The sequence below is a fragment of the Bombina bombina genome, chromosome 4, assembly GCF_027579735.1.
Source record: "Bombina bombina isolate aBomBom1 chromosome 4, aBomBom1.pri, whole genome shotgun sequence".
Classification (NCBI taxonomy): Eukaryota; Metazoa; Chordata; class Amphibia; order Anura; family Bombinatoridae; genus Bombina; species Bombina bombina.
In genome coordinates this window covers 993,987,328-994,015,203 of record NC_069502.1, presented here as the reverse complement: position 1 = coordinate 994,015,203, position 27,876 = coordinate 993,987,328, and the positions used below count along the sequence as shown (strand labels likewise).

The following is a 27,876-nucleotide window of genomic DNA, read 5'->3' as shown; positions in this document are numbered from 1 at the left end:
CGAGAGATCGACGCAAACCTTTTTTGGGTGCGTTTTCTCTCTAGTGCAGGGGCAGTTTTGCATGTCACTCCATGTGACCGGGTGTGGCCTCTTTAACTTCCTTTTTCTTGACCAGCGGTCGTAGGAGACGAAGCGTTTTCTCTGTGGTCCGGGTCATAGGAGGTGGTGAGTTCCCCGGCCATTGGAGTATAACGGAGCCTTTTGATTTCTATCTAGTCCGTAATAAAGGCGCAAGCTATGGAGGACTCTGATATGTTAGAGGGTACTCCCTCTTTAACAAAACCTAATAACGGTTTCTATTGTGAGGAGGTCCCGGTTAATCCACCTGCTCAACTTTTGTTCCACATGCTTTGATAAAATTGCAATATCAAAAAAGAATAAGATATTTAGTACAACTGAGCCGTCCACCTCTGAGGGTTTTCCGTCCCGCAAGGTGCGTTCCCTACATTCATCTCAGATTGCACATGCAGCTTCCCAGGCTTCTACTAATCCTCCCGTGGGAGGGGCCCTTTGGCCGCCAGATTTTGTTGATCAGTTACAAACAACGGTTTCTGCGGCCTTCAATGCCTTGCCACGTCCTGCTAAGCGCAAGCAAAAGGTGAAACATAGCTATCCGTCCCAGGGGTCATCTACTCCATTGGATGTTTCTGACAGATTATCTGCTGATGAAGATGACTCCGACTCTTTGGAGGACGCTCTTTCTGGGTCGGAATCTGCGACATCTAGACCTCCGTTTGTGGAGGAGCCAGACTTTAAATTTAAGATGGAACATTTGCGCTTTCTGCTAAAAAAAAAAAAAGGTGCTTGCTACGTTAGAGGTTCCTGAACCGAAACTGCCGGAGGAACATTCGATCCCTAAGCTAGATAGGGTTTACAAGGACAGGGTGGTGTCTCAGACCTTCCCGGTTCCCATTAAGATGGCTAATATTAACTAATGGGAAAACTTGGCTCACCCTTTTCCCCCTCTTCTTTTAAAAAAAAAAAACTGTTCCCCGTTCTGGACGCACAGCTTGAGCTGTGGAGGGCCATTCCTTAGGTGGATGGTGCTATCTCGGGAAGAGAACAACTATCCCGCTTGAAGATAGCTCTTCGATCAAGGAGCCCATGAAAAAAAATTGGAGTCCATGTTGAGAAGGATGTTTCAACTCACAGGGTTCGTTTCTGCAGTGGCAGTCGCTGCGATGGCTGGAGCTGCTTCCTACTGGTGTGACGCTCTGTCAGCTATGGTCGAGGTGGAGACTCCCCTCAAGATACAGGATTGAATTAAGGCCTTATGGGTAGCTAATTCTTTAATCTGTGATGCAAATATGCAGATTATCACCTGAATGCCAAGACATCAGGGTTTTCTGTTCTAGCCTGTAGGGCTCTGTGGTTAGTCGTGGCCTGCTGACATGACTTCCAAGTCTAGATTACTGTTCCTCCCATTTCAGGGGAAGGTTCTTTTTGGTTCAGGCCTAGACTCTATCATATACATTGTTACGGGTGGCAGGGGTGCTTTCCTACGGCAGGATAAGAATAAGCCTAAGGGGTCTACTTTTTGTCCCTTTCGTTCTGTCAAGTCTCAACGCCAGCAGCCTGCCAGCAGGGACCCTAGAAGCCAGCTGAATCTTGGAACAAAACCAAGCAGAGCAAGAAGCCCGTCGACCAAATCGGTATGAAGGGGCGGCCACCGATCCGTCTCTGGATTGCGTAGGGGGCAGACTATCTTTTTGTGAAAGCTTGGATAAGAGACTTCAGGACCCTTGGGTTCTGGAGGTCATTGCCCAGGGTTACAGTATAGGATTCAACACTCATCCGCCCAGAGGCAGATTCCTATCAAGACCAGAGAAGAGAGACGCCTTTCTGGATTGCGTGAGGGATCTCTCCTCTCTCGGAGTAATCGTCCCAGTCCCTCTAGCAGAAAGAGGTCCGGGTGGTATTCAAACCTTTTCGTGGTCCAAAAGGAGGGCATGTTTCGCCCAATTCTAGACATAAAGTGCCATAACAAATTTCTGTCTGTCCCATCATTTAAGAACAGAGGAACAGAGGTGAGAATTTGAATGTGGCGCTACACTCAGTATATGTTTCTACATCATTTAAGATGAAGACAATCAGGTTGACTACAATAGATTTGAAGGATGCTTACCTTCACTTACCAATCTGCAAGGATCCCTTCAGGTTCCTAAGATTTGCTTTTCTGGACCAACACTTCCAGTTTGTGGCCCTACCGTTCGGTCTGGCGACTGCCCCAGGAGTCTTTACGAAGGTTCTGGGTGCGCTGCTCGAGGTGGCGAGAGCCAGAAGTATTGCAGTGGCTCTTTATCTGGACGACATCCTGGTCCAAGCTCCGTCCTGCAGTCTCACAGAGGACCATTTGAGGGCTCTTTTCCTTCTCCGATCTTATGGATGGAAGATAAACGAAGGAAAGAGTTCCCTGGCTCCCAGCAACAGAATGGAATTTCTGGGTACGATAATAGATTCCATATCCATGAAGATATTCCTGACAGAGACGTTGTAAGATTGCATCCAGCTGTCTTACCCTTCAGACCTCCTCAAGACCATCTGTGGCCAGGTGTATGAAGGTGATTGGGCTCATGGTATCCAACATAGATGTCATTCCATACGCCAGGTTCCATCTCAGACCGCCGCTGTCGCAGAGATCTGCAGGGTCAGGGTCCCTTTCTTCACCAAAATCTCGATTCTCTGAGGCTGACTGAGTGTAGATTGAACTCCTAGTCTTAGCCAAGAGAGGATTTTCTGAGAGAGTGATTGATACGCTCATTCAAGCCAGGTAACTGGTGACTCGTTGCATCTATCATAAGGTGTGGATGACCTATTTGTCCTGGTGTGAGGAACGTAGATATCCCTGGCATAAGGTTAGGGTATTCAGGATTCTGTCCTTTCTCCAGGATGGGCTGGATAAGGGTCTTGCCGCCAGTTCCTTAAAAGGACAGATTTCAGCTTTTATCTGTACTGTTACACAAGAAGCTTACAGAGCTTCCTGATATTCAGTCCTTTGTTCAGGCTCTGTCTAGTACTGGCCTGTCTTTTTAGAAATTCTGCTCCGCCTTGGAGCTTAAATTTGGTTCTTAAGATTTTGGAGAGGGCTCAGTTTGAGCCTATGCATTCGCTTGACATTAAAATTCTTTCCTGGAAGGTTCTATTCCTACTGGCTATTAAATCAGCTCGCAGAGTCTCTTAATTAGCGGCCTTGCAATGTGAGCCTTCTTACCTGGTGTTTCACGCCGATAAGGCGGTTCTTCGCACTGGATTGGGTTTTCTTCCCAAGGTTGTGTCGAATCGTAACATCAATCAGGAAATAGTAGTTCCTTCCTTGTGTCCTAACCCTTCTTCGTCAAAGGAAAGGTTGCTTCATAATTTGGATGTGGTTCGGGCCTTGAAGTTCTATCTTCAGGCCACGCAGGAATTCAGACAGACTTTGTCTTTATTTGTGGTGTATTCGGGGAAGCACAGGGGGCAGAAGGCCTCTTCCATTTCCCTATCTTTTTGGTTGAGGAGCATTATCCGTTTGGCCTATGAGACAGTGGGACATAAGCCTCTTTAGAGGATTACGGCTCACTCGACTAAGGCTGTGGCCTCTTTTTGGGCCTTTAAGAATGAGTCTTCTATGGAGCAGATTTGTAAGTCGGCTACTTGGTCCTCCTTACATACTTTTGCTAAAATTGACAAATTTGATGTTTTTGCTTCGGCGGAAGCGACTTTTGGGGGAGAGGTTCTGCAGGCTGTGGTGCCCTCAGTTTAGGGTACGCCTCCTTTTACCCTCCAGTTTTTTGCATTCAGTGTCCTAGAGCTTGGGTATTTGTTTTCCACAAGTAATGAATGAAGCTGTTGACTCTCCTCCCATTAAGATGGAAAACATAAATTATGCTTACCTGATAATTTCTTTTCCATCTGTGCGAGGAGAGTCAACGGCTCCCAACTGTTTCTCCGGTGGGCGGACCTAAATTTAATTTTATTCTTCTGGCACCATTTATACCCTGATATTTCTCCTACTGTTCCTTATTCCCTTGGCAGAATGACTGGGGGATGAGGGGAGTGGGGGAGGTATTTAAAGGACCAGTCAACACAGTAGATTTGCTTAATCAACAAATGCAAGATAGCAAGACAATGCAGTAGCACTTAGTCTGAACTTCAAATGAGTAGTAGATTATTTTTTTTTTCTGACAATTTTAAAAGTTGTCTTTTTCCACTCCCCCTGTACCATATGACAGCCATCAGCCAATCACAAATGCATACACGTACCATGTGACAGCCATTCACAAATGCATACGCTTATTCTTGCACATGCTCAGTAGGAGCTGGTGACTCAAAAAGTTTAAATATTAAAAATCTGTGCACATTTTGTTAATGAAAGTAAATTGGAAAGTTGTTTAAAATGGCATGCTCTATCTGAATAATGAAAGTTTAATTTTGATTGAGTGTCCCTTTAAGCCTTTGGCTGGGGTGTGTCTGCCTCCTCCTGGTGGCCAGGTTCTTAATTCCCACAAGTAATGAATGAAGCCGTGGACACTCCTCCCACAGATGGAAATGAAATTATCAGGTAAGCATAAATCTTCTTTTTTTCAAGCTTATTCCTGTTTTTTGTATCTATTGATCTTTGGGAAATTAACCTATACTTCTTTCTTTTTCAGGATCTTCTTGGACTCTGTGAGCAAAAGCGTGGAAAAGATAATAAAGCTATTATTGCTTCCAATATAATGTACATTGTGGGACAATATCCAAGATTCTTGAGGGCGCACTGGAAGTTCTTGAAAACTGTAGTTAACAAGTTATTCGAGTTCATGCATGGTATATAATTTAATGACTTTTTTTAATCAAATATTATATTATAGCATTAATATCAAGCATTTTTTTTTTAAATCCTTATTAAATGTAACTTTTTACGTTAGATTACTTAAAAACCTCTTGAATTTTTAAAGGTATGTTGTTCATTGTGTGCGTTTTGTCTACATAATACGTATTTTAATGCATAGGTAAGGCCCTGCTCCAGAACTTCAAACCATGCTAGACATTGTCAGTGATTGATGGGGTTGAACAGTTGCAATTCTTATTTGCAGCTACTACAAAGTACTTTATCTGTGTGTTAAACCCCTTTGTCAAGTAGAGCATGTATTTCTCTTGTTAAGTGTATCCAGTCCACGGATCATCCATTACTTGTGGGATATTCTCCTTCCCAACAGGAAGTTGCAAGAGGATCACCCACAGCAGAGCTGCTATATAGCTCCTCCCCTCACTGCCATATCCAGTCATTCTCTTGCAAGCCACAACCAAGATGGAGGTCGTAAGAGGAGTGTGGTGTTTTATACTTAGTTTATTCTTCAATCAAAAGTTTGTTATTTTTAAATGGTACCGGAGTGTACTGTTTATCTCAGGCAGTATTTAGAAGAAGAATCTGCCTGCGTTTTCTATGATCTTAGCAGAAGTAACTAAGATCCATGGCTGTTCTCACATATTCTGAGGAGTGAGGTAACTTCAGAGAGGGAATGGCGTGCAGGTTTTCCTGCAATAAGGTATGTGCAGTTAATATTTTTCTAGGGATGGAATTTGCTAGAAAATGCTGCTGATACCGAACTAATGTAAGTAAAGCCTTAAATGCAGTGATAGCTACTGGTATCAGGCTTATTAATAGAGATACATACTCTTATAAAAATGTAATATAAAACGTTTGCTGGCATGTTTATTCGTTTTTATATGTATTTGATGATAAAACTTATTGGGGCCTAGTTTTTTTTCCACATGGCTGGCTTCAATTTTGCCTAGTAACAGTTTCCTTAGGCTTTCCACTGTTGTAATATGAGTGGGAGGGGCCTTTTTTAGTGCTTTTCTGTGCAGCTAAAAATACTGACAGATACATTCAGCTTCCCTCTGCATGATCCAGGACATCTCTGGAGGGCTCAAAAGGCTTCAAAGTCGTTTTTGAGGGAGGTAAAAAGCCACAGTAGAGCTGTGGCAGTTGTTGTGACTGGAAAAAAAAAAGAAAAAAAAACGTTTTTGTCTTTTATTATTCAGTTTTGGGTATTAAAGGGACACTGTACCCAAATTTTTTCCTTTGTGATTCAGATAGAGCATGACATTTTAAGCAACTTTCTAATTTATTCCTATTATCAAATGTTCTTTATTCTCTTGGTATCTTTATTTGAAATGCAAGAATGTAAGTTTAGATGCCGGCCCATTTTTGGCGAACAACCTAGGTTGTCCTTGCTGATTGGTGGATAAATTCATCCACCAATCAAAAACTGCTGTCCAGAGTTCTGAACCAAGAAAAAAGCTTAGATGCCTTCTTTTTCATATAAAGATAGCAAGAGAAAGAAGAAACATTGATAATATGAGTAAATTAGAAAGTTGCTTAAAATTGCATGCTCTATCTGAATCACGAAAGAAAAATTTTGGGTTCAGTGTCCCTTTAAGGGGTTAATCATCCATTTGCAAGTGGGTGCAATGCTCTGCTAACTTGTTACATACACTGTAAAAATTGTTAGTGTAACTGCCTTTTTTCACTGTTATTTTGAATTTTGACAAAATTTGTGTTTCTTAAAGGTACAGTAACGTTTTTTATATTGCTTGTAAACTTGTTTAAAGTGTTTTCCAAGCTTGCTAGTCTCATTGCTAGTCTGTTTAAACATGTCTGACACAGATGAAACTACTTGTTCATTAAGTTTGAAAGCCATGGTGGAGCCCCATAGGAGAATGTGTACTAAATGTATTGATTTCACCTTAAATAGTAAAGATCAGTCTTTATCTATAAAAGAAATATCACCAGAAGATTCTGACGAGGGGGAAGTTATGCAGACTAACTCTCCCCACGTGTCAGACCCTTTGCCTCCCGCTCAGGGGATGCACGCTAATATGGCGCCAATTACATCAGGGACATCCATAGCAATTACCTTGCAGGACATGGCTGCAATCATGAATAATACCCTGTCAGAGGTATTATCCAGGTTGCCTGAATTAAGAGGCAAGCGCGATTGCTCTGGGGAGAAATACAGAGCGCGCAGATGCTGTAAGGGCCATGTCTGATACTGCGTCATAATATGCAGATCATGAGGACGGAGAGCTTCAGTCTGTGGGTGACATCTTTGATTCGGGGAAACCTGATTCAGAGATTTCTAATTTTAAATTTAAGCTTGAGAACCTCCGTACATTGCTTGGGGAGGTATTAGCTGCTCTGAATGACTAACACAGTTGCAGTACCAGAGAAATTGTGTAGGCTGGATAATTACTATGCGGTACCGGTGTGTACTGATGTTTTTCCTATACCTAAAAGGCTTACAGAAATTATTAGCAAGGAGTGGGATAGACCGGGGCTGCCTTTTTCCCCACCTCCTATATTTAGAAAAATGTTTCCAATAGACGCCACTACACGGGACTTAAGGCAGACGGTCCCTAAGGTGGAGGGAGCAGTTTCTACTTTAGCAAAGCGTACTACTATCCTGGTTGAGGACAGTTGTGCTTTTTCAGATCCAATGGATAAAAAATTGGAGGGTTACCTTAAGAAAATCTTTATTCAACAAGGTTTTATTTTACAGCCCCTTGCATGCATTGCGCCTGTCACGGCCGCAGCGGCATTCTGGTTTGAGGCCCTGGAAGAGGCCATCCATACAGCTCCATTGACTGAAATTATTGACAAGCTTAGAACACTTAAGCTAGCTAACTCATTTGTTTCTGATGCCATTGTTCATTTGACTAAACTAACGGCTAAGAATTCCGGATTCGCCATCCAGGCGCGTAGGGCGCTATGGCTTAAATCCTGGTCAGCTGACGTGACTTCGAAGTCTAAATTACTCAACATTCCTTTCAAGGGGCAGACCTTATTCGGGCCTGGTTTGAAGGAAATTATTGCTGACATTACTGGAGGTAAGGGTCACACCCTTCCTCAGGACAGGGCCAAAGCAAAGGCCAAACAGTCTAATTTTCGTGCCTTTCGAAATTTCAAGGCAGGTGCAGCATCAACTTCCTCTGCTTCAAAACAAGAGGGAACTTTTGCTCAATCTAAGCAGGCCTGGAAACCTAACCAGTCCTGGAACAAAGGCAAGCAGGCCAGAAAGCCTGCTGCTGCCTCTAAGACAGCATGAAGGAACGGCCCCCTATCCGGCGACGGATCTAGTAGGTAGCAGACTTTCTCTCTTCGCCCAGGTGTGGGCAAGAGATATTCAGGATCCCTGGGCGTTGGAGATCATATCTCAGGGATATCTTCTGGACTTCAAAGCTTCCCCTCCACAAGGGAGATTTCATCTTTCAAGGCTATCTGCAAATCAGATAAAGAAAGAGGCATTCCTACGCTGTGTGCAAGACCTCCTAGTTATGGGAGTGATCCATCCAGTTCCGCGGACGGAACAAGGACAGGGTTTTTATTCAAATCTGTTTGTGGTTCTCAAAAAAGAGGGAACCTTCAGACCAATTTTGGATCTAAAGACCTTAAACAAATTCCTCAGAGTTCCATCTTTCAAAATGGAAACTATTCGGACCATCCTACCCATGATCCAAGAAGGTCAGTACATGACCACAGTGGATGCCTACCTTCACATACCGATTCACAAAGATCATCATCGGTTTCTAAGGTTTGCATTTCTAGACAGGCATTACCAATTTGTAGCTCTTCCCTTCGGGTTGGCCACAGCCCCGAGAATCTTTACAAAGGTTCTGGGCTCACTTCTGGCGGTTCTAAGACCGCGAGGCATAGCGGTGGCTCCGTATCTAGACGACATCCTGATACAGGCGTCAAGCTTTCAAGTTGCCAAGTCTCATACAGAGATAGTTCTGGCATTTCTGAGGTCGCACGGGTGGAAAGTGAACGAGGAAAAGAGTTCTCTATCCCCACTCACAAGAGTCTCCTTCTTAGGGACTCTTATAGATTCTGTAGAAATGAAAATTTACCTGACGGAGTCCAGGTTATCAAAACTTCTAAATGCTTGCCGTGTTCTTCACTCCATTCCGCGCCCTTCGGTAGCTCAGTGTATGGAGGTAATCGGCTTAATGGTAGCGGCAATGGACATAGTGCCATTTGCGCGCCTTCATCTCAGACCGCTGCAATTATGCATGCTGAGTCAGTAGAATGGGGATTACACAGATTTGTCCCCTCTGCTAAATCTGGATCAAGAGACCAGAGATTCTCTTCTCTGGTGGTTGTCTCGGGTACACCTGTCCAAGGGTATGACCTTTCGCAGGCCAGATTGGACAATTGTAACAGATGCCAGCCTTCTAGGTTGGGGTGCAGTCTGCAATTCCCTGAAGGCACAGGGATCGTGGGCTCAGGAGGAGAAACTCCTTCCAATAAATATTCTGGAGTTAAGAGTGATATTCAATGTTCTTCTGGCTTGGCCTCAGTTAGCAACACTGAGGTTCATCAGATTTCAGTCGGACAACATCACGACTGTGGCTTACATCAACCATCAAGGGGGAACCAGGAGTTCCCTAGCGATGTTAGAAGTCTCAAAAATAATTCGCTGGGCAGAGTACCACTCTTGCCACCTGTCAGCAATCCATATCCCAGGCATGGAGAACTGGGAGGCGGATTTTCTAAGTCGTCAGACTTTCCATCCGGGGGAGTGGGAACTCCATCCGGAGGTGTTTGCTCGGTTGATTCATCGTTGGGGCAAACCAGAACTGGATCTCATGGCGTCTCGCCAGAACGCCAAGCTTCCTTGTTACGGATCCAGGTCCAGGGACCCAGAAGCGACGCTGATAGATGCGCTAGCAGCGCCTTGGTTCTTCAACCTGGCTTATGTGTTTCCACCGTTTCCTCTGCTCCCTCGACTGATTGCCAAAATCAAACAGGAGAGAGCATCGGTGATTCTGATAGCACCTGCGTGGCCACGCAGGACTTGGTATGCAGACCTAGTGGACATGTCATCCTTTCCACCATGGACTCTGCCTCTAAGACAGGACCTTCTGATACAAGGTCCTTTCAATCATCCAAATCTAATTTCTCTGAGACTGACTGCATGGAGATTGAACGCTTGATTCTATCAAAGCGTGGCTTCTCTGAGTCAGTCATTGATACTTTAATACAGGCACGAAAGCCTGTTACCAGGAAAATCTACCACAAAATATGGAGTAAATATCTTTATTGGTGTGAATCCAAGACTTACTCATGGAGTAAAGTTAGGATTCCTAGAATATTGTCTTTTCTCCAAGAGGGCTTGGACAAAGGATTATCAGCTAGTTCCTTAAAGGGACAGATTTCTGCTCTGTTTATTCTTTTGCACAAGCGTCTGGCAGAGGTTCCAGACATCCAGGCATTTTGCCAGGCTTTGGTTAGATTTAAGCCTGTGTTTAAACCTGTTGCTCCCCCGTGGAGCTTAAACTTGGTTCTTCAAGGAGTTCCGTTTGAAACCCTTCATTCCATTGGTATTAAACTTTTATCTTGGAAAGTTCTGTTTTTGATGGCTATTTCCTCGGCTCGGAGAGTCTCTGAACTATCTGCCTTACAATTTGATTCTCCCTATCTGATTTTTCATGCAGATAAGGTAGTTCTGCGTACCAAACCTGGGTTTTTACCTAAGGTGGTTTCTAACAAGAATAACAATCAAGAGATTGTTGTTCCATCGTTGTGCCCTAATCCTTCTTCAAAGAAGGAACGTCTTTTACATAATCTGGACGTAGTCCGTGCCTTGAAGTTTTACTTACAAGCTACTAAGGATTTTCGTCAAACATCTTTCCTGTTTGTCGTTTACTCAGGACAGAGGAGAGGTCAAAAAGCTTCGGCAACCTCTCTTTCCTTTTGGCTTCGGAGCGTAATAAGCCTAGCCTATGAGACTGCTGGACAGCAGCCCCCTGAAAGGATTACAGCTCATTCTACTAGAGCTGTGGCTTCCACCTGGTCCTTCAAAAATGAGGCCTCTGTTGAACAGATTTGCAAGGCTGCGACTTGGTCTTTGCTTCACACTTTTTCAAAATGTTACACATTTGATACTTTTGCTTCTTCGGAGGCTGTGTTTGGGAGAGAGGTTCTTCAGGCAGTGGTTCCTTCCGCTTAATCCTGCCTTGTCCTTCCCATCATCCGTGTACTTTAGCTTTGGTATTGGTATCCCACAAGTAATGGATGATCCGTGGACTGGATACACTTAACAAGAGAAAACATAATTTATGCTTACCTGATAAATTTATTTCTCTTGTAGTGTATCCAGTCCACGGCCCGCCCTGTCCTTTTCAGGCAGGTCTAAATTTTAATTAAACTACAGTCACCACTGCACCCTATGGTTTCTCCTTTCTCGTCTTGTTTCGGTCGAATGACTGGATATGGCAGTGAGGGGAGGAGCTATATAGCAGCTCTGCTGTGGGTGATCCTCTTGCAATTTCCTGTTGGGAAGGAGAATATCCCACAAGTAATGGATGATCCGTGGACTGGAAACACTACAAGAGAAATAAATTTATCAGGTAAGCATAAATTGTTTTTTGCATTAGTATTCCCCTTTAACTACATTATTCATTGCCTAGTAATGATGGCAACTCATAGGTTTATTTTTATTTTTTTTCTAGGAAAATGATTTTACACACTTTTATTAATGGCCTTTCTTTGGGCAAAGAAGAAAATGAGTTCAGTGTCCCATTACTGTTTACTGTGGGGGTGTAAGTCAGGATTTTGTATTTCATTTTCTCAGTTAATTAGGGTCATAATTAATGGTCTTTTAATCCCCAGAGACCCATGATGGTGTACAGGATATGGCATGTGACACTTTTATCAAGATAGCTCAAAAATGTCGGCGCCATTTTGTGCAAGTTCAAGTGGGAGAAGTGATGCCTTTCATTGATGAGATCCTAAACAATATTAATACCATAATTTGTGATCTTCAACCTCAACAGGTAAGTCTAAAACATTTTTTGAACTTTGTCTTTTGCCATTTGTATAAAACAAATGTTTCCAATATATTCCTTTTTTTCTATTGTTTCTAGGTTATTGTAGAGTTCTTTATAGTACATTGTAAGAATACATCTTTGAGCCCCCTCCCCCATAAGCTTAAACCAGTGGTAATTATGTGTATTGAATGCATTGTTGTATTTTGAAGGTTCACACTTTCTATGAAGCAGTTGGGTACATGATTGGAGCACAGACAGACCAAACTGTACAAGAACATTTGATAGAAAAATACATGTTGCTTCCAAACCAAGTTTGGGACAGTATCATTCAACAAGCTACCAAGGTAAGAATACTTTAAATGTAATTCTTCTGATTTGCCTATTAAAGATATATGAAAGTAAGCAGTAGTTTTAATGCATCAGAGATCATTATAAAAAAGTGTATATTTACAAATATTGGTTATTTTAAAAGGATTTTTTACTGTAATTCCCTCACACACAAAATGCTTAAGTAGAACACTGATACTGAAAGTAGAAGAAAAATGTTTGCTTTTGGACAACTGAGACCAGAGTCTGTTGCTCATTGTTCTAAAGTCAAAATAATAGAGTAAGTTAGAGGACAACACTTTATGGTTTGATTTATACTTGAAGCTCAAAATTAAATATACCTGGACCAATCATTCATACTATAGGCGTAGTAGACCAAAATTGTTCTTTCACGATTTAGAGCATACAATTTTTTTAACAACTTTCCTATTTACCTCTATAATCAAACTTGCTTCATTCTCCTGGTATCCTTTATTCAAAGATCAGCAATGCACTAATGAGAACTAGCTGAACAGATCAGGTGATTCGATGGCAAGAGGCATAAATATGCAGCCACCAACCATCAGCTATTTCCCGGTATGCCTTTCAACAAAGGATACCAAGAGAATGAAGCAAACAATATTTTATAAGTAAATTGGAAAGTTGTTTAAAATTTAGATTGCATGATTAAGAGAGCATGTAATTTTAGGCTTTTAGACCTGTTTAAAACAAACACTTATAGTTGTACTTATTTGTTCTAAGCTTATTTTCTGTACATTCAGTCATTCCTTTCTGCTATATATAATGAAGTTTAAGAGAAACACAAAATTGTGCTATGAACATTTTTAGCTGATGCTTACATGTATTCATTGAATTAATTCACTATAAATATGCAAGAATCTCCTCTATTCAAGATCATTGTGCTCGACTTTAGTTAACTTATAAACATGTTTGTGCAGATTGTGGATAACTATTTATTTTGTTTTTAATGGAGTATTATTTATGATTAAATAGGTCCATTAAGATTGTGTAATGTCTGTAAGTTTCCAAGCTTCTATGAAAATTTGCGTTAGTATTAAGTACAGGGCCGTCTTTAATATGGACTGGGCCCTGGGCAAAAAAAATCTTGGGCCCCTCAACAGAGACTGGGCCCTGGGCAGCTGCCCCTTTTGCCCTGTGTTAAAGACAGCTCTGATTAAGTAGTTACCCTTTTAACCCCTTAAGGACCAAGAATGTACAGGGTATGTCCCTGTACGCTCTCAGGGTTTTCAAGCGCTGGAAGCGATTGTGAGCGCTTCCAGCAGCTTTCATGTTATTGCAGTGATGCCTCAATTTTGAGGCACCCTGCAATAAAAAATTTTTAGGCATCCGATGCAGAGAGAGCCACTCTGTGGCCCCCTCTGCATCGGCCAGCGATGGTGCCGATCGTTGGTGGGTGGGAGCCATAGCAGGGAGGTGGGTGGGCGGCCCATTGCTGTCCACTTCCTTTCAGGTACTGGTAGTGGGGGACAGAAGGGCGGGAGCGGGTGGGACTGGGACCCCTACACTACAGAAAAGTGTAAGGGATGGAGGGAGGAAATAAGTTTGGAAAGGAATCAGGAAGGGAGGGGGCGGGGCAGCTACACTACAGATTTTATTTTTCTTTCATGTAATTGGCAAGAGTCCATGAGCTAGTGACGTATGGGATATACATTCCTACCAGGAGGGACAAAGTTTCCCAAACCTTAAAATGCCTATAAATACACCCCTCACCACACCCACAATTCAGTTTTACAAACTTTGCCTTCCATGGAGGTGGTGAAGTAAGTTTGTGCTAGATTTCTACGTTGATATGCGCTTCGCAGCAGGCTGAAGCCCGGTTTTCCTCTGAGTGCAGTGAATGTCAGAGGGATGTGAAGAGAGTATTACCTATTTGAATACTATGGTCTTCCTCTAGGGGATCTATTTCATAGGTTCTCAGTTATCGGTCTTAGAGGTTTCTTCTCCTACCTCCCTTTTCAGATCGACGATATACTCTTATATACCAATACCTCTACTGATTCTCGTTTCAGTACTGGTTTGGCTATCTACTATATGTAGATGAGTGTCTTAGGGTAAGTAAGTCTTATTTTATTCATGACACTCTAAGCTATGGTTGGGCACTTAATATGTAAAGTTCTAAATATATGTTTTAAACTTATATTTGCCATGATTCAGGATAATCCGTGTTCCTTCTTTCAGACTGTCAGTTTCATTTTTTGGGAAAATGCATATGAATAAATATTTTTCTTAACTTAAAATTTTCAATTGACTTTTTGCGGGCTGTTAGATGGCGGCACCTAGGTAGAGGGGGAGGCTTAGAGAGCTTTTGGGGGCTCAGGGGGCATCCAATATTGCAGAATCAATATTTTTTTAAATGCCTTATTTTAGTACTGGCAAACTTTCTGCCAGTACTTAAGATGGTGGTGACAATTGTGAGGTGGGGGAGGGAAGAGAGCTGTTTGGGGGGGGGGTGTCTGGGAGGGATCAGGGGGTGGGATTTGTCAGGTGGGAGGCTGATCTCTACACTTAAGCTAAAATTAACCCTACAGGCTACCTAATTAACCCCTTCACTGCTGGGCATAATAAGTGTGGTGCGCAGTGGTCTAATTACCAAAAAGCAATGCCAAAGCTATATATGTCTGCTATTTCTGAACAAAGGGGATCCCAGAGAAGCATTTTGGAGAGAAAAAAAATGGTTTGGAAATAGCAGTGTGCTACTTGTACTTATTGCACTATAACTTGCATAAAAAGCAAAGAACGTGTAAACATTGGGTATTTCTAAACTCAGGACAAAATTTAGAAACTATTTAGCATGGGAGTTTTTTGGTGGTTGTAGATGTGTAACAGATTTTGGGGGTTAGAAAAAGTGTGGGTTGTTTTTTTCTCTTTTTTTTCATCATATTTTCTTCCTAATTGGAAAGAGTCCACAGCTGCATTCATTACTTTTGGGAAATAAGAACCTGGCCACCAGGAATAGACAAAGACACCCCTGCAAAAGACTTAAATACTACTCCCACTTCCCTTATCCCCCAGTCATTCTTTGCCTTTCGTCACAGGAGGTGGCAGAGAGGTGCCGGAATATTGGAGGTCTCTTATGAAGGGTTCTGCCCTTCGCTATGGGACAGGAGTTTAAGTAGCCCTTTAAGCTTCTCAACTTGAGGGCCTGGGTGAACGTTACAGTCCGGAGATGCAGGGGGAGCTTCCCTTTGCGACACCATCCCGACTCATTAACAGCTTCTTTAGCAATCGGCGTTGACGAGTTTCGCAGATTGCTTTCTTCTCTCAAGTCCATGTCAAGAGTGCAGCTACTACTTGTCACACTTGAAGGGCCGTGTTCCTGTTCCACGGCGTAGATTCTGGTAAGATTGTTTCATTTTTTTATTACATAATGTTAACACAGAAGACAGGGTCACAGTGTGGCGCCTTTAATCTTTATAGAATCAAGGGTTAATATCTCCTTAGGGGATTATTGAACAGGGGGGAATAATAATTTTAAATGTTTATTTCATTTTATGCTGCTTTATGTGTGAGGTGTTAGGCTCATAGGCTGTTATGGAATATACAGGTTTCACTTTGAGAGCCATGCAGCTTACAAGCTTGGTGCGCTTTCTCTCATAGCAGGGACAGTACGGCATTGTGCACTATGTGATTCATTCCCTCTTTCCTGACCAGACTATCAGAGAGGAGTCTTAAATCTCTACTGTCTGCTTCATAGGGGGAGGTGAGTGCCCCAGCCATTGGGATATAAGGGTGCCGTTTTTAGAATAAAATAAGATGTTTTATTTCTCTAGTTCTCCGGTTATTGCACTAGCGATGGAGGATTCTGTTACCTTAGAGGGTACTCCCTCTATTCCTAAAGAGTAATTCCTGTTTATATGGTGAGGAGGCCCTAGTTCCCCCTCTCATTTATGTTCCATATGCCTTGATAATGTGATAATATCAAACATGTTTGATACCACGAAGCCGTCCACCTCTGAGGAGTTGTCGTCCAGTGAGTTGCGTACCCTACATTATCTCTATGCACATGCAGTTTTCCCGTAGCATTGCGGATCCTCCATCTGGAGGGGGGCTTTTTTTTTTTTTCTCTAGACGTTACTGCGCAGTTGAAATGGCGGTGTCTGCGTCCTTAATGCTTTACCTCGCCCTGCTAAGCGCAAGCGAAAGGTTACATATTGCACTTCTTCCCAGAGTACATCAAATAATTTTTGGATTTAACTGATAGGGTTATCCGAGGATGAAGTTCTTTCTGAGACGTCCGAGTACGAACTGTCTGAGTCTGCTGCCTCTCAACCTCCAACTGCGGAGGAACCAGACTTTAGTTTTAGGAATTTGTGCTTCTTCGAAAGGAAGTTTTTGGCGAATTCAGGGGTTCCAGAGGTCATATTGCCTGATGAACCTTTATTTCCTAAATTGAATAGAGTTTGAGGGACAGGGTGGTGCCTTCCCTGCTCCTGTTGTCCCAGGTATTCCACCTTGGACTGTACATCTCCCTATGGGTGCGACTGTCCCTGAGTGTTGTGCCTTTCGTTACAGAATTGCGCGCCTTCGCGTGTTACTCAGACATGTTTTTTCAGTTATTGAACGACAATATCCTTATCGGATACGGGAATACTCAGTCTGCTCTTCGAATGGCGCACCTCATTAGACATATGGGGATGATGTAATCTCCTGATTCTTCATGTATTGAGATCTTTTCCAGTTTTTTTGGAAGATCAGGGCTCCATTTGGCTGGTCCTGCGGTAGGCCTATTTCTTTTTGGCCGTTAACCTACGGGTTGCCTTGTATTTTATTTTCATCCAATAGGATGTCCTGTTTTGGCAAGTGGGTTGGGGTATTACTATCCTATAATGTAAACCAAGCTCTGCCTCCTAAATATATACAAATTATCCCAAAATTTATTTGTAAATAAATAATTCACAACTACTAAAGGAAGGCGCAGTGACTGCTTGATTGGGTATGCAATATATTAACCAAAAGTGTATAAAATGTTTCACCAAAAGTTACTTAAAGTGAATGTAAATTTTCCCTACTTTGAACGTTTACCTTATTTGCCACTTTTTTTTTTTTTAATGTAAAATAAATATTATACTTCTATAAGGTACGACGAGTCCACGGATTCATCCTTTACTTGTGGGATATTATCCTCCTGCTAACAGGAAGTGGCAAAGAGCACCACAGCAGAGCTGTCTATATAGCTCCTCCCTTAGCTCCACTCCCCAGTCATTCTCTTTGCCTACTCTAAGTACTAGGAAGGGTAAAGTGAAAGAGGTGATAAAATAAAGATTGAACGCTTGAGTCGGTCATAGATACCTTGATTCAGGCTCGAAAGCCTGTCACTAGGAAAATGTATCATAAGATATGGCGTAAAAATCTTTATTGGTGTGAATCCAAAGGCTAATGATTGAGTAAGATCAGGATTCCTAGGATTTTGTCCTTTCTCCAAGAAGGATTGGAGAAGGGGCTATCAGCTAGTTCCCTAAAGGGACAAATATCTGCTTTATCAATTTTACTGCACAAGCGTCTGGCAAATGTTCCAGACGTTCAGTCGTTCTGTCAGGCTTTAGTTAGAATCAAGCCTGTGTTTAAACCTGTTGCTCCGCCATGGAGTTTGAATTTAGTTCTTAAAGTTCATCAAGGGGTTCGGTTTGAACCTATGCTTTCCATAGATATTAAGCTTCTATCTTGGAAAGTTCTGTTTTTAGTTGCTATCTCTTCGGCTCGAAGAGTTTCTGAACTATCTGCATTGCAATGAGACTCACCTTATCTTGTTTTCCATGCTGATAAGGTGGTTTTGCGTACTAAACCTGGATTCCTTCCTAAGGTTGTTACTAATGGGAATATTAATCAGGAAATTGTTGTTCCTTCTCTGTGTCCTAATCATTCCTCTAAGAAGGAGCGTCTTTTGCACAACTTGGACGTGGTTCGTGCTTTGAAGTTTTACTTGCAAGCGACCAAAGATTTCCGTCAAACATCTTCTTTGTTGTCTATTCTGGAAAACGTAGAGGTTAAAAATCTACGACTACCTCTCTCTTTTTTTGGCTGACAAGCATCATCCGTTTTGCATACGAAACTGCTGGACAGCAGCCTCCTGAAAGAATTACAGCTCACTCTACTAGAGCAGTGGCTTCCACATGGGCTTTTAAAAATGATGCTTCTGTTGAACAGATTTGTAAGGCTGCGACTTTTACAAATTTGATACTTTTGCTTCTTCGGAGGCTATTTTTGGGAGAAAAGTTCTTCAAGCAGTGTGGTGCCTTCTGTTTAGCCGTCTGTCTTGTCGTACCATAGAAGAAATTAATTTATCAGGTAAGCATAAATTTACTTTTTATTACCAATTTGGTCTGTTTTATGGACCAGCTCCTCCCATCCGCAACTTCCTGATTTTGTTCCATGTTACGTAAATGGCGGTCCCACCCGCTGTTTACGTAGAGGCAATGCGCGCTCCCAGCTATCGGCACATCCGCGCATGCGTTACACACCGATGTAATTGTATAATAACATAGTATTGAATGAATGAATGAATACTTTCATTGAATACTATCGTTGAAGACAGTACAGCAGCGATCCCTCCGTAGTTTTGAAACTAACATAACATAATCGTTATTTTATATGATTCCCAATAATGTTTTCTCTTTTTGCCTTACGAGCGCATTAGATTTGTTTTTCAAATTGAGCCAGCCCCTGTACGATCGTTACTTACCTTGCGATCCAAAAGTTGAAGAATAAATTACTAAGACCCAAAATTGTTGAAGAGCGCATGCGTGAAATGTGAACGCGCGTCCGAGATCAGTGATAGAACATCGCTCTAACATAAGCGCATTAGATGCGTGACGTAGAGACAAGGGGTTTGGTCCCCCGTGGGGGATTCACTGATTGCTTGACGAGATCGAGCCTACTATGTCATTCAATCATCAAAGATGGCGGGCGGAGTATTAAAAGTACGATTTCAGCTATCTAAATACAAAATACTCTGTAAATACAAATTTAATACAACAATCATCAATTAAGGTATACCTATTTTCAAATACATTTTAATGCTGCGTTTAGCAGCCAGAATAACTTTACATTCACTTTAACCACCTAAAATAGCTCTAATATATAAGATCAAGGATCTATATGTACTGAAAGAATCCAATGATCCTGTTAGAGGTTTCGAATATTACTCTAAAAAATAGATTAATTAGGAAAGTTCACGCGCTAATCTTGGCATATCCAATACTATCAAATATTCAAATTTCATATAAAATACTATTTAAATGTACTATCAAAATTGAATAAAAATTCCTAATGATATAAAGTCCTCCGTTATTGAAGAAAATAAAAATGAGAACAAAAATAACTATAAAATATAAGTATTTAATCTATTAAAAACAATTAATCCTTACAAGTAAAATTAGATTCTAAAATGATACATATGATCATACACCGGTGTATCCAGTCATACTACACTCCTGAATTAAGCAAATGAAATTAAATGTTTAAAACAAAAACTCTGGATTGATTATACTTAGAAAAAAGACTTTACAGTGTTGTACAATTCCAATGTAATATGATTCTATTTATGCACTATCCTATTCATTGAATCGTCCTTGATTTCTACATGGATTGGAAAATCGTCAGGTGTTATGATTGTGTAGATGCAGGGACTCGAAGGGATTTAATAGTATAAAAGTCCTCAATACATATTAAGAGAGGATGTTCTCTACTTGAACCAGATTTTTGCTGATAGTTCTATAGCCAGTATTGGTTTTAACAATGCGAAGATATAAAGTTATTGGTAATAATGGTGATTGTGTTACTATTTGTAGATTAACACACTACCCTCATACCGCCTGTGACCTTATCCGAGAACACTCATGTGTAGGTCACTATGCTTTTTAAGGGATTGTACCGTCTGCGTATATCGTCCTCCGATTCCGATTCCCTCTTTGTTTATGTACCTCTGAATGGCAGAATTCCCACTGCGTAGCGTCCACATCCGCTATCTTGAATACTCTTCCTCTTGCCTTCCGAGTGGATCATGTGACCGCAGGTAACCAATCCCTTCTGCGTCAGGTCTGGATCCGCTTCTTGTCTGTCCAGGATATGTAAAGCTTGATTCTGTGAGCGCTCACCTTTCAACAGCTTTTTATTTTGATATCCCACGATTTTTCTTTAGAAGCTCCTCTGATTGTATGGAGGTGATGCGGAGACCAGCCATTGCTCGAGTGATTTTGGCCTCGGGGTATCCCCTTGCTTGTTCTGTGGCTGTTTGAGTGTCTATGGGCTCTAGTGTTGTTGTAAGTACTAGAGGGGAAAGAGGTGATATGATAGCAACTTTCAAGTACATTAAAAGGTTTAGTAAAACTGAGGCTGTGGGTATTTTACATAAAATGGAAAATTCAAGAACAAGGGGTCATGAGCTCAAGCTAAAGGGTAGTAGATTCAAGAGTAATTTGAGGAAGCACTTCTTTACAGAAAGAGTGATTTATGGAATAAACTTCCTCAAGAGGTAGTAGCAACAAACACTGGGGGGGGGGCTTTAAAAATGCATGGGACAAGCATAAGGCTATCCTACGAACTAGATAAGTTTATACTGTTAGGTAAGGTCGGGCAGACTTGCTGGGCCTATGGCTCTTATCTGCCGTCAATATCTATGTTTCTATGTAAGCCTTTAACGCCTTAGCTCCTTTGGAGCATTGGACTTTGGCAAGGGGTGGTCTCTTTCTTGGGTCGGGACTTGCGAGTTAACTCGTTATCTGGGTTGATCTGGATATTGCATTATCTCCCTGTGGTCTGGTTTTTTTTTTTTTTTATATATATATATATATATATCAGACGGGGTGTTCAGTTCTCGGATATTGTTTGTTTAAACATTTGGGGGCTCGGATCGGTTTTCTCCCTGGTGCTTCCGGTTGCTGAGGCTTCACTCAGTGTTTTCCTTTGTGGAGTTGTTGCCAGACTTTTTGGCTCTAGGGCTGGTTCGGGGTTCCCCAGGAACTTCGGCTATGTCCTTTTACTTGGACTAATGACCTGGTCATGGTTGGCTGATGCTCATTGGGCTGGACTTTACGCCTTTGTTTGATTTCCCTTGGTCAGATTGCTGTGGTAACCTTATGGATTCACTGCTCTGCAGACGAATGGGTTTGCAGTGTCTCTGCTGCAGCTATTGCACATTGGATGCGTGTTAGCAAGCTCATTCCTTCCAAGTTCATCTGCATTGGAGCTTGATCTCTCCTTTAGCCTGTGGCTTCGTGTCTTGTGGGCAGGTGCTCTGCCTTTTTGGCCCCATCCCTTTTCTTAGTGTGGGGGGGCTTATTCTCCTTCTTATGGAGGTGTGGTCCTTTTTCTAGGGATTCTCTTGGATTCAGGAGGTTGGAACGGAGAGTTAACCTTTCAGAGAGGGGTGTTTTTCTCTGGGTTGTTCCATCTGGAGCCTTGCTATCTCCGTGTCGAGACTATGGTGGGCCTTTTGTTAGATTCCTTTGGGTCTACGGCCTTGTTGTCTGTTTCTAAGGAGTCGGGTTGGCACCCATGCTCTGTTGGGATGGCTGTGGCCATTCTTCCGCTTGTTTTTGATCTGGTGTTGGGGTTCTTCTGTTCTGTTTTCAAAACCTACCGATGCTTAACCTGGCCAGGTTGGGAGTGGGTTCTGAGATGCGTTGTCATCTTCAGGGTCTAGGTTGGCATTGTAGCTAGCCCCCTGGGTTTACAAGATGAGGGTCCCGGGTCACCATTCACCTTCGGGTTATGGGTGTAGTCTCTCTCTCTCTCTCTCTCTCGTGCAGTGGGTCTCGTTGAGGTTATGTGCTTCCCCTTTTGGAGCCTTGTGTGTAGGTCTAGCGGCTTCGATTGTCTGGGAGTTCTCCTTTTGCAATCTGTTCTCTTGCTGGACGCTTTTTACGTCTCAGCAAGTATTCTTCTGTGTTGTCCAAATGATGGCTACGTGTTTTTGACTCAGGGTTTTTTGTCTGGGTCTGTTATGCATTCTTTTTTTGTCTGAATACTATAATATTCTTATTTCTGACGATGTGAGGACTCAGTCTTCAGTTGTGTTTCGGTGCTTTTGCACGATGTTGAGAGAAAAGTGTCTGTTTCGAGGCCCGGTCCTAAACCTCTGGTTTCTGTTTGGTCTGTGCGTAGCCTACCCTCGTCTGTCAGGACCCATTTGGGTCTTTGTGAGCTGGGCTCGCTATTGGGGATTTTCATTTTATGGATTTTGTGGTGACCTTTCGGTTATTCTTTGCCTTATCCCTTGGTGAGGGACCGCCTGTTGGGCGACGATGTCTCCTGGAGGACTGTTGGCTCAGTTGAGTCCGATTTTGCGGTTTCTAGCTAGGCTTCTGGACTATCTGCGGGTCAGTGCCCTTGGGGCCTTTCCTTTTCAAAGTTTTTTCTCGGCTCCGGACGAAGCGGGGGGTTTGTTGGGTAGTGTTTTGTGGCTTGGTGCACTCAGAATGGGCTGCCTATTGTACTCTCCCGTTTTTGGCATTGTGTCCTCTTTAGCTTGGGTATTGTTTGCCCAAAAGTACTGAATGCAGCTGTGGACTCTTTCCAATTAGGAAGAAAAACATAAATTATGCTTACCTGATAATTTCTCTTCCGTTGGGAAGAGTCCACCGCTCACCACCCTTTTTTTTTTTTTTTTATCTTTTATTTTTTCTTTTTTTTTATTATTATTATACGTGGGGTGTCATTTTATTCTTCTGGCACATTTTTTCACCCTGATGTTTCTTCTACTGTTCCTTGGATGAATGACTGGGTGATAAGGGAAGAAGGAGGAGTATTTAAGTCTTTGATTGGGGTTTCTTTGCCTCCTCCTGGTGGCCAGGTTCTTATTTCCCAAAAGTAATGCAGCTGTGGACTCTTTCCAACGGAAGAAAAGGAAATTATTAGGTAAGCATAAATTATGTTTTTATGGGGGGGTTTATAGTAAATTATAAGATATACCATATAATGGTATGTTTAAAAGTCCATTTAATGGCGCGAAAAACGGTATATAATGTGTAGGTACAGTAAATGAGTAAGAGGAAAATTACAGCTAAACACAAACACCACAGAAAATTAAAAATAGCCCTGGTCCCAAATGATCAGAAAATTTAAAAATGGTCTGGTCACTAAAGGGTTAAAGGGACTTGACATCTAAAATATTTCCTTCATGATTTAGATACAGCTTACGATCTTAAGCAACTTTCAAATTTAGTTCTATTATCTAATTTGCTTAGTTATGTTGGTATCCTTTGTTGGAAAGGATACCTAGGTAGGATCAGACGAGAACGATAGTTGTTGATTGGTGGCTGCGCATATATAACTTTTCTAATTGGCTTACAAGTGAGTTCAGCCAGCTCCCATTAGTGCATTGCTTTTCCTTTAACAAAGGATATCAAGAGAATGAAGCAAGTGATCATATAAGTAAATAGGAAAGTTGTTTTAAAATGTATGTATAATTTATTTATTTTTACTTCTTAAAACGGGGAGAGTCCACAGCTGCATTCATTACTTTTGTGAAATACAGAGCCTGGCCACCAGGAGGCGGCAAAGACACCCCAGCCAAAGACTTAAATACCTCCCCCACTTCCCTCATCCCCCAGTCATTCTTTGCCTTTCATCACAGGAGGTTGGCAGAGAAGCGTTAGAAGATAACAGAGTAGTACTCTTCGAATTGGGACGGGAGTTTTAAGTAGTCCTGTCAGCCTCTCCTTGAGAGCTTGGATGAAAGTTAGAATGGAGATGCAGGGAGAGTATTTCTGTGAAACCATCCAGACTCGTTTCAACAGCTCCGTAAGCAATCAGTGTTGACTAGTTTCGCTGCCTGCTTTCTGCACTCAAGTCCATGTCAGAAGCGACGCAACTATCTGTCACACTTTAAGTACTGTGTTACTGTTCCACGGCATAGATTCTGTTAACATTTTCCTTTCACTGTGGAATATGATATGATAGAATACAGGGTCTCAGTGGGGCTCCTTTATCTTTATGGAATCAAGGGTTTTTATCTCCTAAGGGGGGTTAATGAACAGTGGGGGACTTTTAATCATATTTGTTTTTGATTTTGTCTGCTGTTGTGTATGGATTTTGGGCTCAGGGCTTTTACGGAACATTCAGGTTTTTCTCTTGTAAGGTGTATCCAGTCCACGGATCATACATTACTTGTGGGATATTCTCCTTCCCAACAGGAAGTTGCAAGAGGATCACCCACAGCAGAGCTGCTATATAGCTCCTCCCCTAACTTCCATATCCAGTCATTCTCTTGCAACTCTCAACAAGCATGGAGGTAGTAAGAGGAAAGTGGTGAAATGTAGCCGTTATCTTGCTTCAATCAAAAGTTTATTTTTAAATGGTACCGGAGTTGTACTATTTTGTCCCAGGCAGTAAAATAGAAGAATCTGCCTGTGATTTCTATGATCTTAGCAGGTTGTAACTAAGATCCATTGCTGTTCTCACACATGACTGAAGAGAGAGGTAACTTCAGCGGGGGAATGGCGTGCAGGTTATCCTGCTATGAGGTATGTGCCGTTAAGATTTTTTCTAGAAGATGTGAATGCTAGAAAATGCTGCTGATACCAAATTTATGTAAGGTAAGCCTGAATACAGTGATTTAATAGCGACTGGTATAATGCTTACTTTCTGAGGTAATACTCTTTTATATTTACAATATAAAACGTTTGGTGGCATGTTTTAAAGTTTTTATATATACATTGGTGATAAAACTTTATTGGGGCCTAGTTTTTTCCACATGGCTGGCTTAAATTTGCCTAGAAACAGTTTCCTGAGGCTTTCCACTGTGTTACTATGAGTGGGAGGGGCCTAATTTAGCGCTTTTTTGCGCAGTAACTTTTACAGACTGAGACATCCAGCTTCCTCCAAGAGTCCCCTGAATGCTATAGGACATCTCTAAAGGGCTCTTAGGCTTTCCAAAATCGTTTGTTGGAGCTTAAATTTGGTTCTTAAAGTTCTTCAGGGGGTTCCGTTTGAACCTCTTTATTCCATAGATATCAAACTTTTATCTTGGAAAGTTCTTTTTTTGGTAGCTATTTCCTCGGCTCGTAGAGTTTCCGAGTTATCTGCCTTACAATGTGATTCTCCTTATATGATCTTCCATGCAGATAAGGTAGTTCTGCGTACCAAACCTGGGTTTTTACCTAAGGTGGTATCTAATAAGAATATCAATCAAGAGATTGTTGTTCCGTCTTTGTGTACTAATCCTTCTTCGAAGAAGGAACGTCTATTACACAATCTGGACGTGGTTCGTGCTTTAAAGTTTTACTTACAAGCTACTAAAGATTTTGGTCAAACATCTGCTTTGTTTGTTGTCTGCTCTGGACAGAGGAGAGGTCAAAAGGCTTAGGCAACCTTTTTCTTTTTGGCTAAGAAGCATAATCCGCTTAGCCTATGAGACTGCTGGCCAGCAGCCTCCAGAAAGGATTACAGCTCATTCTACTAGAGTTGTGGCTTCCACATGGGCCTTTAAAAATTAGGCTTCTGTTGAACAGATTTGCAAGGTGGCGACTTGGTCTTCGCTTCATACTTTTTCAAAATTCTACAAATTTGATACTTTTGCTTCTTCGGAGGCTATTTTTGGGAGAAAGGTTTTACAGGCAGTGGTACCTTCCGTTTAAGTACCTGCCTTGTCCCTCCCTTCTTCCGTGTACTTTAGCTTTGGTATTGGTATCCCACAAGTAATGGATGATCCGTGGACTGGATACACCTTACAAGAGAACATAATTTATGCTTACCTGATAAATTTATTTCTCTTGTGGTGTATCCAGTCCACGGCCCGCCCTGTCATTTTAAGGCAGGTATTTTTTAATTTTAAACTACAGTTACCACTGCAGCCTATGGTTTCTCTGCTTATTTTCGGTCGAATGACTGGATATGGCAGTGAGGGGAGGAGCTATATAGCAGCTCTGCTGTGGGTGATCCTCTTGCAACTTCCTGTTGGTAAGGAGAATATCCCACAAGTAATGGATGATCCGTGGACTGAATACACCACAAGAGAAATAAATTTATCAGGTAAGCATAAATTCTGTTTTTGAGCTACGCAGTTTCTTGGTGGGACTGGCATGCTTTTCCTTGACCTGTAGGTTGCACCTCGTGACCGGACGTAGTCATGTTTGTCGTTCCCCATTTCCATAATCTTGACCGAGGGTTGGTGGAGAGGGTCTTTTATCTGCTTGTATGGGTCATAGGAGGTGGTGAGTGCCCCAGCCATTGGTGGTTTGAGGTGCCAGGTATTTTTGTACGATTTTGTCCGGTCAAGTTATGGAGGACTCTGATTTTTCTGAGGATTTCTCCGATTCAGATGCTGGTTCCTGTTTAGATTGTATGAAGGCCCAATCAATTATGTTCCGTATGCTGTAATAGTGCGTTTTTCCTCCACTGGGGAGAGAGTAGAGACCTCTGAGCCTCCCCCCCCCCCCTGAGGATTCTGTGTCCCGTGAGGCTCATTCCCTAGAAATTACTGTTCCTACACAGGCAGCTGTCCCAAATATCGTTACCCCTTCTCCGGAAGGAGGTTTTTCTCCAGAGGTCGCAGATTGGTTACACATGGCCATACTCTTGGTGTTGGCGTGTTTACAGCTTGAGGGCCAGCTAAGAGCTTATCAGTGTCCTCTTCACCTGGGGGTGCCAGGTGAGCTGAGTGTTTACTCTGGGGGAGTGGTTCCCTTTGAGGCTTCCGTCAGGGTCGAGGCCTTCAAATGCCCTGTCGGAGATGGATTATTGGAGGTTTTGGAGGAATTCGGTCTTTATTGGCCTCTGGATCCTCAGTCTTCTGATTCTGATAATGAACAGCTCTAGACAAATGGAGGGATGTAAAACTATGGCAAAAGAGTACAAGAAGCGCAAAAAAACTTGAGTTTTTTAATACAAGTATGCAGATAAAATAAACATAAAAACTTACACTTAAGTAAGCACAGTAAATTTCCAGATAAGGATTAAAGGCAGTGGCAGTCTGAGTCCCGATCAACAGGCAGAAATGTCCAGATTTAGAATGGACCGCCGAACACAAGCCGGCGTCTGACGTCACTGTGAAGCATAGGATCCGGAGCGTCCCCCTTTAGGCCTAAACCTCTCAGGCTGCACAAACTGTCAATGAGGACAAAGCACTTGACGATATCCCTATGCGTTTCATCCGGAACCCGGCCGGACTTCTTCAAGGGCACAATTGGAATAGTTCAGGTAAGAGGGATATTTTAATCTCTCTTGTCCTTGGGACATTGACGGTCTATTCTGTGATAGGACTGTTCTCTCGGAGTAGGAGTCAGATATTCCGACTGCTCTGTTTGAGCATCGACTACGTATCTTGTCCTGCAAGGCCTTAGGTTGGGAGGCCTTGCAGGAACTTTCCCTTAGCAATGGGGGGGTTCTTTCCTTTGAGTTTTCTCTTATTCTTGCCAGGAATGTCCTGGCGTAAGTTTACTAGCTACTCGGTTGACTCGTTACTATGGTTTGACGTTTAGTCTGACGGCCTATCCGATGGAAGCCTGTGCCTTTCGTTTATGGCATAAACGGATGTTACTCTTCCGTTTCTGTTCTGCTCCCGGGTTTTTTTTCCGGACCTACGTTTGTTTAGTTCTCTGTGTTAAGTTAGCCGTCTTTGGTAAGGTAGTCTTGTTCTATCTTTTATCCTTTTGTCCTTCTGGAACATCCTTTTGGATTCATGTGGGAGGGGGTCTGGAAATTTTCCTTTCCTTGCTCTCGTCCGTTGGTAGTTTGTTTTCTACGGTACTTGTCCTTTTTGCAGCCTGGTAGCCACTCTTTTTGAGTTGTGTTAGG

At 42.3% G+C, this 27,876-nt stretch overlaps 1 protein-coding gene across 1 annotated transcript in view; it reads left to right on the top strand.

Moving 5' to 3' along the window:
• XPO1 (exportin 1) overlaps nt 1-27,876 on the top strand; it is a 443,161-nt gene that overhangs the window by 379,576 nt on the left and 35,709 nt on the right. The window contains exons 15-17 of the mRNA XM_053712052.1: nt 4,632-4,788; nt 11,639-11,802; nt 12,006-12,140. Coding sequence (XP_053568027.1) covers nt 4,632-4,788; nt 11,639-11,802; nt 12,006-12,140 — 456 coding nt within the window. The remainder of the gene's footprint in view (nt 1-4,631; nt 4,789-11,638; nt 11,803-12,005; nt 12,141-27,876) is intronic.